Source organism: Ailuropoda melanoleuca, chromosome 4 (assembly GCF_002007445.2).
Source record: "Ailuropoda melanoleuca isolate Jingjing chromosome 4, ASM200744v2, whole genome shotgun sequence".
Classification (NCBI taxonomy): Eukaryota; Metazoa; Chordata; class Mammalia; order Carnivora; family Ursidae; genus Ailuropoda; species Ailuropoda melanoleuca.
Window position 1 is genome coordinate 12,532,743 of NC_048221.1, and position 13,510 is coordinate 12,546,252.

General features: G+C 57.4%; 1 protein-coding gene across 8 annotated transcripts in view; it reads left to right on the plus strand.

Moving 5' to 3' along the window:
- MYO9B (myosin IXB) overlaps positions 1–13,510 on the plus strand; it is a 65,761-nt gene that overhangs the window by 45,170 nt on the left and 7,081 nt on the right. For 7 of the 8 annotated variants that reach the window (XM_034658003.1, XM_034658007.1, XM_034658009.1 and 4 more), the window contains 15 exons: positions 276–315; positions 1,420–1,542; positions 2,400–2,480; positions 3,703–3,813; positions 5,121–5,243; positions 6,322–6,471; positions 6,549–6,715; positions 7,411–8,313; positions 9,082–9,154; positions 9,323–9,447; positions 11,048–11,181; positions 11,406–11,596; positions 12,853–12,951; positions 13,060–13,233; positions 13,326–13,367. In XM_034658003.1, the coding sequence (XP_034513894.1) occupies positions 276–315; positions 1,420–1,542; positions 2,400–2,480; positions 3,703–3,813; positions 5,121–5,243; positions 6,322–6,471; positions 6,549–6,715; positions 7,411–8,313; positions 9,082–9,154; positions 9,323–9,447; positions 11,048–11,181; positions 11,406–11,596; positions 12,853–12,951; positions 13,060–13,233; positions 13,326–13,367 (2,536 nt within the window). The remainder of the gene's footprint in view (positions 1–275; positions 316–1,419; positions 1,543–2,399; positions 2,481–3,702; positions 3,814–5,120; positions 5,244–6,321; positions 6,472–6,548; positions 6,716–7,410; positions 8,314–9,081; positions 9,155–9,322; positions 9,448–11,047; positions 11,182–11,405; positions 11,597–12,852; positions 12,952–13,059; positions 13,234–13,325; positions 13,368–13,510) is intronic. The other variant, XM_034658006.1, reaches the window with a different exon arrangement.

The following is a 13,510-nucleotide window of genomic DNA, read 5'->3' on the forward strand; positions in this document are numbered from 1 at the left end:
TGTCAGCTCCCCCGTGGCTGACCCCGCACAGACGCACGTTCTGCCCCCCCCCCCCCCGGGGACCAGCAGCCCTGAGCCAGATGCTCCTGAGCGCATAGGCTGGGCCCGCCAGGGCCTCGGAGAGGTGGCGCGGCGGCCTCGTTGCACTTGTGCGCCCTGACTCTGCTTTCTCTGCTCTCACTCCGTCTAACCCGCGAAGCACGGCTTGCTGAACTAACCCGGATCCAGACACCATGTTCCTTCTGTTCACAAAACCATTTTTAATATTTTGACAGGAAAAGTAAAGGTATCAAACAAAAGCAGCTCATTCCAAAGGTAAACATTCGCGACACCGCCCAAGGCCACCTTGATTTTGCCCGTCTTGAGAGCGCCTGACTCAACTTGCTTTCTGGAAGATAGGGGGCGGGGTGGGGGGGGAGGCACTTTTCACATCTCCAGCTTTTTAGTTCCTTCCTCTTCCCACCATCGCTGCCCGCTCCCCTCCAAAAATTAATTTCTCCAATCGAAATGATTTGGAGTCATTTTGGGGTTTCCCGGAAGCAGGGCATGTGCTGGGGATATTTGCGCAAGCATGTTGACAGGAGCTCCCAAGAGGAACCTGAGAAGAGGTGGGGAAACAGGCTGGGGCAGGGGGAGGACTGAGCAAGGAGGCGGGCTCGGCCTGATCCCACGGGAGCCTAGGAGTATGAACAGCACCAAAGAGCTTTTCCCGCCCAAAGGCAATGGGACCCTTCTGTCCTCCCCTGACTTCGGGGGTCTTTAGCTACCAGCCATCTCTGGAGGGCAGAACAGGATGCAGCATCTCCCAGGCATTTCTGGGAGAGGAGACCCTTCAGCCAGGGAAGTCCCACCAGGAAGGGGGGCAACCATGTGTGGCCAGTAGCCAGGACCCCAGTAGCTGGCCTCGGGTGAAGTGCACCTATGCCTCGGTCTAGTCTCCACGTACAATGTGCAGACAGATTGTGAAATGGGCGAAAGGGAGAAAAGCCTAGCAGTCTGGCCAACAGATGGGACAGTGCTAGTTTCTCTTGTGAGCTGATACTAAAGGTTGGCACACGTGGGGGAACCCGCCGGAGAAGCTCCTGCAAAAGTGCCGGGGACTTGGCACCCCTGGAGGGGTCACATCCAGGAGGAAGGTGACACTCTGGAGCTCTTGGCTTCCGGCCATCCGGGCTGCAAAAGGGCTGTAATCAGTCCTCCCGGAGCTGATGCCATGTGTGAGGCGCAGTGCAGGCCCAGCCCCAGGGCCGCCCCTGCCTCCTGCCAAATCCACCAACCCCTGCCCTCCAGCAGCACTGTCCCGAGACTAAAGCTACTGCCCCTGGGAGCATAGTCCTGGCTCCAGGGCATCTACAATGCCTCCCGGTGCCCGTTGGAGCCCCCCAGGAGGGCAGGCCAGACCCCATGTGTCTGTCCTAGAACCTGCTGGACTCCAAGTCCCTGAAACTCATCATCAGCATGACTCTTCACGACCGCACCACCAAGTCCCTGCTGCACCTACACAAGAAGAAGAAGCCGCCTAGCATCAGCGCCCAGTTCCAGGTAGGCAGCCCAGAGAGGCCGGGGGTGGCGCCGAGCTCTGCCTGCTGCTCTCGCGCCTTGGCCACAGCAAACCCAACAAATGGTTATTCTAGGGCTTCCTGCCCTCGGCATTGTTTGATATTTGGGGCTGGATCATTCTTCATGGTGGGGGCGATCCTGTGCGTTATGGGACACGGTAGTATCCTCTGGTTGTGACAACCAAAAATGTCTCCAGACATTGCCACATGCTCTGGGGGGGTGGGGCAGCATCACCCCCGTTGTGAACCACTGAGTTAAAATAACAGGTGAGCCCAATAAGGCGACCACTCAACTGTGTTGTTAGATCATGTTTCCCTTTTTTCCCTGGCTGCCAGGAAGCTCAGAGGCACTTTTTTTTAAGAAGGGCCCAAAGGCTGCTGCTGGTCCTTACTTACCATTCATTACCTTTTTTGTCCCTTTCCTCTTTCCTCAGTCTGAGTCTTTTGTGCCCACCTTGGCTTTTTTTGTAATACCCTCACCTGGGAGCTCCTGCAAATCCTTTTTGTAAACAGCAGACCAAAAACCAAAGCCTGTGCTTCTTTCTGAGGCTGACCAGCATTTTAAATCCCCAGAAGGAGTTTATCTGGTCCCACCCACCCCCCAACATTCCCACTGAGACAAAAAGCTGGGAGACCCTAGGAAGATGACAGCTGTCAGCGCTGGGGACCCCACAGCTCTCTTTAGGGCTCCCAGAGGTAGTGCAGCCTCCAGTCAGGATACCCAGCTACAGCCTCCCATGTTCTGCGTCAGTGCTGATGCCAGCGAGTGACCTGGGTCCCCTCCCACTGAGCAGCTTGCCTTTGGGGGTTCCAGCTTAAGATTTCTCCCTCTTTCCCCAGACGTCCCTTAACAAGCTCCTGGAGGCACTGGGGAAGGCAGAGCCTTTCTTTATCCGCTGCATCCGCTCCAATGCCGAGAAGGTGAGTAGCTCCCATGTCTTCCGGGAGGTGAAGGCCAAAGTCTGGCAGCTCAGCAGGGGGTGCTCCTGTGTTGCTGTGGCCTCTTGGAGGGCCAGGAAAAGTCTCAAGGAACCAAGTGTTCACACAGGTTCTGGGAACCATAAATGGCCAGCCTGAGGTGGAGGGGGTCCGGCAGGAAGCCGTGAGGGCAGCCAGGTGCCAACCAAGAGCAGGGACCTCATCTGGAACGTGGAGGGACAAGCCCTAGGAGGGACAGCTCAAGCACACTGTTCAGTACATCCCCAAGTCGGCCAGCGCAGAAAACGTGCCAGAAGGGAGGGTCATGCAGCAGAAGCATAGAGCCTGCTGTTCATTTGATCTGAAAGTTTCTAGAAAGACTCATGGAGCTCCAGTGGTGGCTCAGCCCTCGCTGCCAGGTTTCCTTTGCCCCGTGGGTCCACTGGCCATTCTGTCCCCTTGAGGACTTTGCTGGGGGCTGTTCAGGATCTGGGCCTACCCCCTTTGCCTCTACTCTTCCCATTTCCCTGGCTTTCCCCTGCTCCTGGGATGCTCTGTCAACGTCCAGAGCCCAGCTTCTCCCTACCAGGTTCTGCAGCTTCTGTTGTCCTGGGCAAAAATCGTCCTCTGGGCCTTCACCTGGCCATTCCCTGTCCATTCCTTCCTCAGGACTCAGCCCAGGGTCCCTTCACCTGTTGGACCCTTTCCAGGGGGCCCTGGCAGTGTCTGCCCCATTCACATACACGCCCAGCTCCCACCTCCAGTCCTTACTTCCTCTTGGCCAAATCCCTAGTATGTACCCCAGGGCCTGGCGCAGAGTACGAGCTCAGCGCCAGGTGTTGATCAGAGCCCTTAAGAACTAACTTTTTGCAGCACATCATCTTAAATTAACCAGTAAGAAAGGGCACGTGTCTCCCAGACACCAGGGAATAGAGCGGATCAGATGCCAGATTTTCCAAGAGAGGTGAATCCCTTAAGCACCACTGCCGAGCAGCCCCATCTCTTTATTCCAAAAGGAATGTCTGGAGCGAGGAAAGATGGGTCCTCCGGGTGGCCATGGCTGCCATGCTGGGACCATCCCGACCCGCCGGAGCCGCCTGTGCTCCCCAACCGTGCTCTTGTCCGGAATCCTGCAGGACCTTGTCCCATAGCTCCCCATCCCCGGCCCCGGACGCTTCGTGGTCCAGCAGCGGGCCGTGTCCTGACCGCCCCTACCCCGTTTCAGAAAGAGCTGTGTTTCGATGACGAGCTGGTGCTGCAGCAGCTGCGCTACACGGGCATGCTGGAGACGGTGCGGATCCGGAGGTCAGGCTACAGCGCCAAGTACACGTTCCAGGTAAGCGGCCCCCGCGTGGCTGTCGTGACGTGGCAGGGGGCTGGCCACCTCCCTCTCTAGAGAGTGCTGCTCTGGAACATGAATCCAGGGGGTCGCCTCACACCAGGGTTTTTCCACCCCAGCACTGTTGGCATTTATACCAGATTATTCTCTGTCGTTGGGGGGGTGGGGGGCAGCAAGTGTCCTCAGAAGAGGCAGCTGGGCCCAGGCCAAGCCTGGAAGGATACAGAAGTGTTGAGCCATGCTGGGAAGAGGGTGTTCCACGAGCAGATCCCTACACAGCTCTGCCCTCTGTTGACCATCTTCAGTGACACATATTTTTATACCCATCTCTTCTATTCCTCCAACCAGCAGCAAGTGGTCCTGGTTCCTGTTTTGCCAGGGAGGTGGTAACTTCAGAGATGGCTCCCTGGGGTTTTTAGAAACATGAAGGATCATTAGTGATCTCAAATTAGTGAAGACCAAACTGCTAGAGCAGTTTCTCGACCGCAGCACCATTGACCCTGGGGGCTGCCTGGTCATTCTTTCGGTGGGGGCCGCCTTGTACATTATGGGACATTGAGCAGTATCCCTGGGCTCCACCCACTCGATGCCAGGAGCACCCAGCCTTCCCAAGTTGGGAGAACCCTGGGTGTCTCCAGACATCGTCACACGTCCCCGTTGGGAAGCCGGCCTGGGCTCATGCCCTGAGCTGGCATCCCCGGTGTGAGCACTGGAGTCAGCACTGGGCCTAAAGCTAGAGGTTGGTGGCACCTGGTTCCCAATCCAGCTGTACCCATATGGCCTTGGGGACATGGCCGCATCATGGCACACCTCCCTTTTTCTCATCCCCAGAATGGAAATACCATCTCTGACCCTGTATAAATAGGAAAAGCAAAATCACAGAAATGAGAGGAAACGCCAGTGTATTTTTCTAATGCTTGGTTCTTAAAAATTTGAGATTTATTTACAATAAAAATTTACTATTCTTGTAAAAGCTGTGTTTCTCCAGCTGTGATTCAGCTCTCGACTTAGCCACGGACCGTGAGCCCCCCAAAGGCAGCCCAGTTTCCTGACCACCCCCAACAGTGCCAGCACTGGCAGGCCCTTAAGAGCCACTCACCAAGGAACTGAAAGACGCAGTGGTGTGGGGAGGGCGGGTCTTTTTGAAGCTTTAGGCTCTTTCAGAGAGCCTGAGATTCTCGCTTTGTCAGTACTGTTCCGGCTTTGGAAACTTGGCTCTGCCAGGGAGTCGCTGGAGTGCCACATCCTTGCCGGTGCTGGAAACCCTCCACAGAGACTCTCTTCTCTTGGCCCAAATCCTGCAGGATTTCACAGAGCAGTTCCAGGTGCTGCTGCCCAAGAACACCCAGCCCTGCAGGGAGGTCATCTCTGCCCTGCTGGAAAAGATGGACGTGGACAAGAGGAACTACCAGATCGGGAAGACCAAGGTCAGGGCTACCGCCTATCAGGGTCGGGGGACCGCAAACCGACACCCCACCTCCCACCACACTCAGGGTCCTCCCATGGCCCCAGGTCCCAGGCCACACGCTGAGAGACGGGGGGCTCTGCCAAGGAAGTGTCTTTCTTGGGGCCCAGCACATTCTTTCTTCCCAGAAGGCACAGGGGTGCATCTCAGGGGTGGGGCTCGGGCATCACTCCCGTTTCCCGCTCCCTCACACATGCCCCAGGGTTCCTGCAGGGTGTTCAGAGGCCACTTGCTAGCTTTTAGTGTCTGACAGAAGGCTTCCTTCTCTGGTGTTCCTTTCAGACACCGTCTACCAGTTCTAGGTACGTGCTGGTTGTTTCTTACTGTTGGGGTGCCAGCCGTTGTCCTTGTCCAACAAGGGCTAAGGTCAGCTCCCGTTAGGGCCTCATCTGATGTGAAAAGTCCCTTCCCTGTTCTCCAACAAGCTAAAACTCGAGTTACCACGTGACCCAGCAATTCTGTTGCTGGGTACGGACCCCAAAGAACTGAAAACAAAGTGTTTAAACAGATATTTACACGCGCATGTCCGTAGGGGCACTAGTCACAATAGCCAGGTAGAAACAGCCCGTGCGGTCCATCAGCTGATGAACGGATTCCAAAACTGGGCCATTCATATGAGGAAATATTGTGCGGCCCTGCTACATGCTATGTCACGGATGAACCTTGAAAACACGCTGAGTGAGAGAAGACGGACATGAAAGCCTGCCTCGCGTGTGATCCCGTGTATATGAAACGTCCAGAAACAGGCAAATCCATAGAAGGCGGATCAGGGGTTACCAGGGGCTGGGGCAGAGAGGGAAAGGGGAGTGACTGCTCACGGGGATGGGGGTGGAAATGTTCTGGAGCTCGATGGTGGTGATGTTTGCACAATGTTGTGAACATACCAAATGCCCCTGATCTAAGTTCATGTTACAAGAATTCTCTCGACATATTAAAACCCGTGGGTCAGGTCAGTCGGCACACCAGCTTGGTCTCACGCATTTCTGGGGCACAGGGATTCTGGGGGCTGTGCTGACCCCTCCTGTGCCCATGCCCACCAGGTTTTCCTGAAGGAGACAGAGCGCCAAGCCCTGCAGGAGACGCTGCACCGGGAGGTCGTGCGGAAGATCTTGCTCCTTCAGAGCTGGTTCCGGATGGTGCTGGAACGCCGGCACTTCCTGCAGATGAGGCAGGCAGCCATCACCATCCAGGTACCGCGGGGGCCCTGCGATGGTTCTGGGTCCTGCCTGCGTCCTTCCCAGTCCCTGAATGCTCGCTCCACCCGCAGGCCTGCTGGCGGTCCTACCGCGTCCGACGGGCACTGGAAAGGACACAGGCCACCGTGTACCTCCAGGCTGCGTGGAGGGGCTACCGGCAACGGGTGGCCTACCGGCGTCGTAGGCAGAGCATTATCCGCCTGCAGAGCCTCTGCCGGGGTCACCTTCAGCGCAAGAGGTAAGCAGAGCAAGGCCCCACCTCCCATCCTTCCCCCAACCCCCGCCCCGGCCCTGAACGTCACCCAAGAGCTGCCTGAGACGCCGCCTGGCCAGTGGAGCCACCAGGACTTCATTCTAGATCCAGGGAAGCTGGGAGGGGCTGTCAGGAGTCTGGCCACCTGGACACACATGGCCTCAGGGAGATGTTCCAGGGCTGGTGGGCAGCACCTGTAGACGAAGACTGAGGTCACTGTTGGCAGGGACCAGGTCCCGTCACTGTTGGCAGGGACCTCTCTCACTGTCCCCACCTACCCTAGGCCCGCTGATGAAACAGCTGGCTTCAGGGGTGGAGGGTTCAGGCTGCTAAGACCAGCCCGTGGCAGGTGCCCCTCACCCCATGCTTATATATGAAGCTCAGGCATCCACCCGGCCAGAGACCCCAAAGGAATTCAGGGGTTTCTTAACAGATCCCCCCCACAACAGGGAGACCCAGGGCAGAGGTGGCCGTGACAATAAGGGGCCACCTCCTCTAGCTCCCTTTCCTAGCTGAGGGATTTCCACCTTTCCCAGAAGCATTTCTGAGGGCCAGGGTTACCCACTTGGCAGGGGCAGAGCCTGGCCGCCAGCCCGGGGGTCCCTGACACCCCAGGTGGATTCTGGAGACGACGTGCACGTTTGTCCCTGAACCCGCCCCCTTTACTCTTCTCATACCAGCTTCAGCCAGATGGTCGCAGAGAAGCGGAAGGCTGCAGAGGAGAGGGAAGCCCAGCAAGCCATGAGGGAAGAAACGGCAGAGGGCAGCCCGGGCCAGGCATCCGAGCAGGAGCAGGTGCCCAGGCAGGACCCAGAACCATCGGAGGACAGGGAGCATTCCCTGGAACCCGAGGCGTGGCCAAGCGAGGAGACCCTGGCAGAGCTCTCCCAACCAGAGAAGGAGGTCCCCCGCCCAGAAAAAGCTCTCCCACCCCAGAAAACTGCAGCTGAAAGTCATGAGAAAGTGCCCAGCAGCCGGGAGAAGCGCGAGTCACGGCGGCAGAGGGGGCTGGAGCACGTGAAGCTCCAAAACAAACACATACAGTCCTGTAAGGAAGAGAACGCTCTCAGAGAACCTTCTGGAAGGACTGTGCTAGAGCAAGAGGAGAGCCTCCCAGAAGACAGAAAGGAAAACAGAGAAGACAAAAGCCCTTCAGACTTGGGGACAGAGACAGAGAATGCTTCTCAGAAGCAGCCTGAGGAGCCACTGCAGGCCACGCCGGCCAGCCAGCTCTCTGGAGAAACCCTGAAGATGCCACAGGGTGGGGACCTAACGCCTGGCCACATGGAACGGCCAACCAGCCTACCCTTGGACAGTAGGATCAGTGTGCCAGCCCCCAGCACCACCCCTGAGACCCCCAAGGACAAGGGCAAGCTGGGGAGCGAACTGAGGGCACAGGACAGGCCTGAGAGCCCTGGAGGCTCCACCCAGATCCAGCGGTACCGGGACCCAGACTCTGAGCGGCTGGCCAGTGCCGTGGAGCTATGGCGGGGCAAGAAGCTGATTGTTCCTGGTTCGAGCACCATGCTGAGCCAGTCCCTGGACCTCAGCGAGCGGCACCGGGCCACTCTCACACCCACAGAGTAAGCCCCGGGCCCACCTTTGAACACCATGGGTGCCAGGCTGAGTTGGGCGGGCAGCGTGGAGGCACGCACAGAGGCCTAGCAGTAGGACCCAGGCAGTGCCACATGTCCCCAAAACGTAAGCTCTGTGCCTGCCCAAGAGCCAACACCGGGAGTGTGGGAGTCCCGAGGAAGGAGGAAGAAGGAAGGAGGGACAGGGGAACGTGAAGATTTGTCATCTGCCAGGAGCCACGGAGCCTGGGGCCAGCTGGGACCCTGAGTCCTCTCCCCGACCCCCACCCCATAATGAGCTGTGTTCACACAGAAATCCCCTGGCTTTGTGGGAGGCAGCCTCTCAGGGCAACATCCCACTCCCCGGTCTGCCTGGGTTTCCATGTCCTTATCAGAGAAAAGGGGTGATTACCTTCACCCAGGAATTGAAGAAGGGGTTCAGCTCTTGACCCACTCTGCCTGATCCTTAGTTGGCTACATACCGGTGACCCCGAGTTCTCCAGCCCCTCTTCCCAGAGGCCTGCTTGGCCAGAGGGAAGAAGAGATGGAAGAAGATGCAGGCCTTCTGCCAGGCTGGGCTTTCTTGGCCTCGCACCGTGACACCTGTGGCCGGCTCGTTCTCTGGGGTGGGCTGTCCCCGTGCACCGTGAAGGGTGGAGCAGTAACCCTGCTCTCCACCCACCAAATGCCCAAGCCCCTCCCACCCGAGTCAGGACAACCAAAAACATCTCCTAACTCACTCTTGTAAATAAAAGCCACATTTCTGTGATCTCACAGGGAGCGACGCATTTCCTTATCCACAAGCGATGTCTCCAAGCTCCTCCCGTCCCCATCCCAGACCAAGATGCAGGTAAAGCTTCGGGCTGCAGCTCCCACCCTGGCTGCCCCGGCTCTGCCCGAAGTGCAGCTTAAAAGAGAAGGGAAGTTGGTGGATGGACGGCATGGTGAGCAGAGCGCCCCTGCTTTCCCTCCAGCGAGTCCTGCCTGCCTTTGCTTACCCAGCCCTGTTCCCTTGCAGCCTTCTATAGAAACCGTGGACGGGGAGCCCAGCACCAAGAAGCTGGCCGTCCAGAAGAAGAAGTCAGGCGACACATCTGTCGGCACAGACTCCGGGCTGTCCCCAGGCCCCCAGGCCGACTCTAAGTAAGTGTGAGCTTTGGAGGGGGTTCCGGTCACCAGAGGATGCTCAGGGTCCCTGCCAGGACCCGCCCATCTCAGGGCGGTCTCATTTCCTAAACTGATGGCGTTTATGAAGCACAGTTGGGCAGGTGTTCCCAGTCTAGGATTAGCGGCCCCTCACGGAGCCCCGGTCGTCACCTCCTCATGTGCTACTGTGGCCGCGTGCCGGCATCATGATTCCCACTGCAGCCTAGAGCCAATCTGGGTCACCTCCTCTGGGTCCACAGGTAGACAGTCTCCGTTTGGCTTTTTATCCATCAGAACTAGCTCCTGGCTCCCCCTACCTCCAGGACCCCTCCTGGGTCCCTGGAGAGAAGAAATTGGGCCAAGGCTGTGGCCCCAAAAAGCCCCTGCAAAAGTGCTCTAGATGGTTCCATCACAGGAGCAGAGAGGTTGGGCCATGGGACAGGGGAGCTTTAATCCGAATGCAGGGACAGGAGGCTGAGGAAGGTCTAGAACGGGCTCACAGAGTGACCACCACTGTGGGGACACCCCACCACCAAAACGAAGCGCCTCAAACCAGGGGGCTTCCGACAGCTGGAATTCCCTTCTCACGCTCCTGGCGGACAGGAGTTCGAAATGAGGGTGTTGGCAGGGCCGCCCCGCCGGAAGCTCTAGGGAAGGGCACTCCTTGCTGCTTCCGCTTCCTGGGGGCTCCAGGCATCCTCGGCTTGTGGCTGCACCACCCTCGATCTCCACCTGCATCTTCACAGGACCTTCCTCTCTCCTCTGTGTTTTCTCTTTCTCTCTCATAAGGATGCTGGTCCCTGGACGTAAGGCCCGTCTGGGTCATCCAAGATGACCTCATCTTGAGGCCTTAGTCCATTTGGGCTGCTGGCACAAAACCACCACAGACGAAGTGGCTTAAACTCTAGACATATCTTCTGGGGGCTATAAGTTCAAGGTCAAGGCACCAGTATGTGCTGGGGGCCACTTCCTGGTTCACAGATGGCACCTTCTCACTGGGGCGCCACATGGCAGGAAGGGCCAGGGGGCTCCCCGGGGCCCCTTTGGTAAGGGTACCCGTCCCATTATGGGGGCTCAACCCTCATGACCTAATCACCTCCCAATACCATCACACCGAGGGTACGACTTCAGCGTATAAATTTGGGGGGAGACAGACATTCGAAGCGTGACACATAGTACTTAGTCCCATCTGCAAAGACCCTTTTCCCAAGTACGATCACACTCACAGGTCCTGACATGAGCACACCGACACATTTTCCGTGGGGCACACCACTCGGCGCATGCTTTTTCGTTCTTTCTGATTTTCTTTCCTAAAACTCAGGCCCATAAACACACGTAAGGGGGCAGAGGGTAGTTTCATTTCTTTCTTTTTTTTTAATATGAAAATGGGCTCACGCTGTAATGTCTGCACTGTGTCTGCTTTTTCACCTGACTCCCCTGTCAGTTCACACAAATCAGTCTCAATTTTAGTAGCATCTTCCGTGGATAACCAAGCAAAGGGTGATTTTTCTCTTTATAGTAAGATGACCTTTCCTTCAGCCTTGCTTCTGTTGGTGCTTCTCGAGGCTTAAATGAAACCCCTTACTTTCTCCTACAGATCCACTTTTAAAAGACTTTTCTTGCATAAGAATAAGGATAAAAAGTCCAGCCTGGAGGGGGTGGAGGAAACCGAGAACACAGCACCCGGGCACACTGTGCTAGAAGCCACCACCACAAAAAAGAACCTAGAAGGTTGGTCGCTGGCAGCCTCAGGGATGGAGGGCAGAGCCACCAGGGTCCCTAGGGACATGTACTGGGCACAGGGCTTCGGGGCTGGTCCTGGATCCCCCCCACCACCCCCAGGCTGCTTTCTGGCTGCAGACCCCAGCTTGCAACAGGGCGGGGTCCTGGTTGTCTGCGTGTGGGACCCTGCTTCCCCCAGAACCCAGCTCACCAGCTGCTCCTTCTCCCTCCAGCCTCCTCCAGCCACCAGCACCGCCACCCAGCAGGCGAGAAGCACGCCAAGGAGCCAGGAGGCAAAGGGAAGAAGAACCGAAACCTCAAGATCGGCAAAATCACAGTGTCAGAGAAGTGGCGAGAATCAGTGTTCCGCAAGATCACCAACGCCAACGAGCTCAAGTACCTGGATGAGTTCCTGCTCAACAAGGTGGGTCGTCCTGGGGCAACTACGGGGTTGGGGGCACACGCGGGGTCAGACCCAGGCCTCCCCAGGAGAGTTGTCACCATCTGGTATTCTCCGAGCTGCCACACCAAGGCCTTTAGTATGCTGGGAACAGAACATCCAGTGGCACCGTTCCAACACAGAAAGTTCCAGAAAGCAGTTGACCTTGGCTCCTTTACTGCAAACTTCCACCTGGACTCACGAGAGAACGTTTGTACGCTATATTCATGTTGCTCACTGTGGATATTTACATTTCGTGTGAAAAGGCAGAGGTGTCTTGGGGCGCCTGGCTGGCTCAGTCGGTAAAGCATGTGACTCTTGATCTCAGGGTCGTGAGTTCAAGCCCCTTGTTGGGTGTACAGCTTACTTTGAAAAAAAAAAAAAAAAAGTCAGCAGGTCTGATTACAGGGGCTGCGCAGAACTTGTGGAACAGTGTTACATCCGGGGTACCTGATTGTGGGCCACGCCTGTCCCAAGGGCCTCAGGCAAGGGGTTGTGGCCTGGGCCAGCGTCATCCCCGCACCTGCACGTGCAGGTTGGGCACGAGGCGGATGCATTTGATCTGGCAGTACCTGCCCGGGAAGTTCAGCATCTGCTGTTTGAAGACACTCTGTGTGTTGTCTCCCAGCGCCCTTGGGGACGATTGCCCCATTTTCTCTCACACGGGCGGAAATGGAAGTACCTGGAACTAGAAGGGCACCGGACACAGCTGCATCCCACTGGGTGACTCCGCGGTCCTGCAGCCTCGCTGTGGCTCAGCCCTGGCCGTGAACTCATTTTGTTTAGAATACACTTTTACAAAACGCATAGGCTGTCAGGGCAGATGCTGATTGAGCACTTAGGGTATACAGCGGAGGCGAATCGGTCACCACGCACGCATTTGGGGCATGGCTGTGTGTGGTGGCAGGAGGGGCCTCAGGGACGGTTGTGTCCCAGGGGACCGATGGCTACATCTGCAGATGTTTTTGGTTATCATGACTGGGGAGTGCTGCTGGCATCGGGTGGGTGGGGGCCAGGGGTGCTGTTCCACACCCGCAGTGTAATCCAGCTCCAGGTGTTTGGGTGTTTAGTTTAAACCTGGACTGAAGGGATTGGAAAGACCAGGATTAGCCAGAGGGCCTGGAATTTTTTCCTGGGATCCCAGAGGAGCCAGGAAAGGACTTGGGACAGAGCAGAGCAGCCGGCATTCACGCCAAGCCTGAGGTAACTCTGGGTCAGGACATGTCTCTCTCCTTCTCCAGATAAACGACCTGCGTTCTCAGAAGACTCCCATCGAGAGCTTGTTCATAGAAGCCACCGAGAAGTTCAGGAGCAACCTCAAAACCATGTACTCCGTCCCCGTACGTGCAGCCCCCAGCCCTGGGGAGGGCCCTGTGGGGACCCCCATGCCCTCGCCGGGGCATCTCCCATCTGTCTGTCCCATGGGGGTCACGCCTGCATCCCCGCAGAACGGGAAGATCCACGTCGGCTACAAGGACCTGATGGAGAACTACCAGATTGTCGTGAACAACCTGGCGGCCGAGCGCGGGGAAAAGGACACCAACCTGGTCCTCAACCTCTTCCAGTCACTGCTCGACGAGTTCACCCGCGGGCACACCAAGAATGACTTCGAGCCGCCCAAGGTTGGTGGTGCCGCTTCGGGGACAGTGGGGGCGGCGGGAGGTGGAGGTGCTCCCGGGGCCCTCACCAGCTTCACCTGTGTGCTCCCTCACAGCAGAGCAAAGCGCAGAAGAAGAAGCGGAAGCAGGATCGCGCTGTGAGTATTTGGGCGCGAGCGAGCGTGTGTGAGCGTGTTTTCCCGCCCCGCCCCAGGGGACCCTGGCCATGAACGTGACCCTCGGCCCTGAGGTGCCACACGCCGCACTCAGGCTGGGCAGCCTCGCGGTGGGAGCGTGGAGG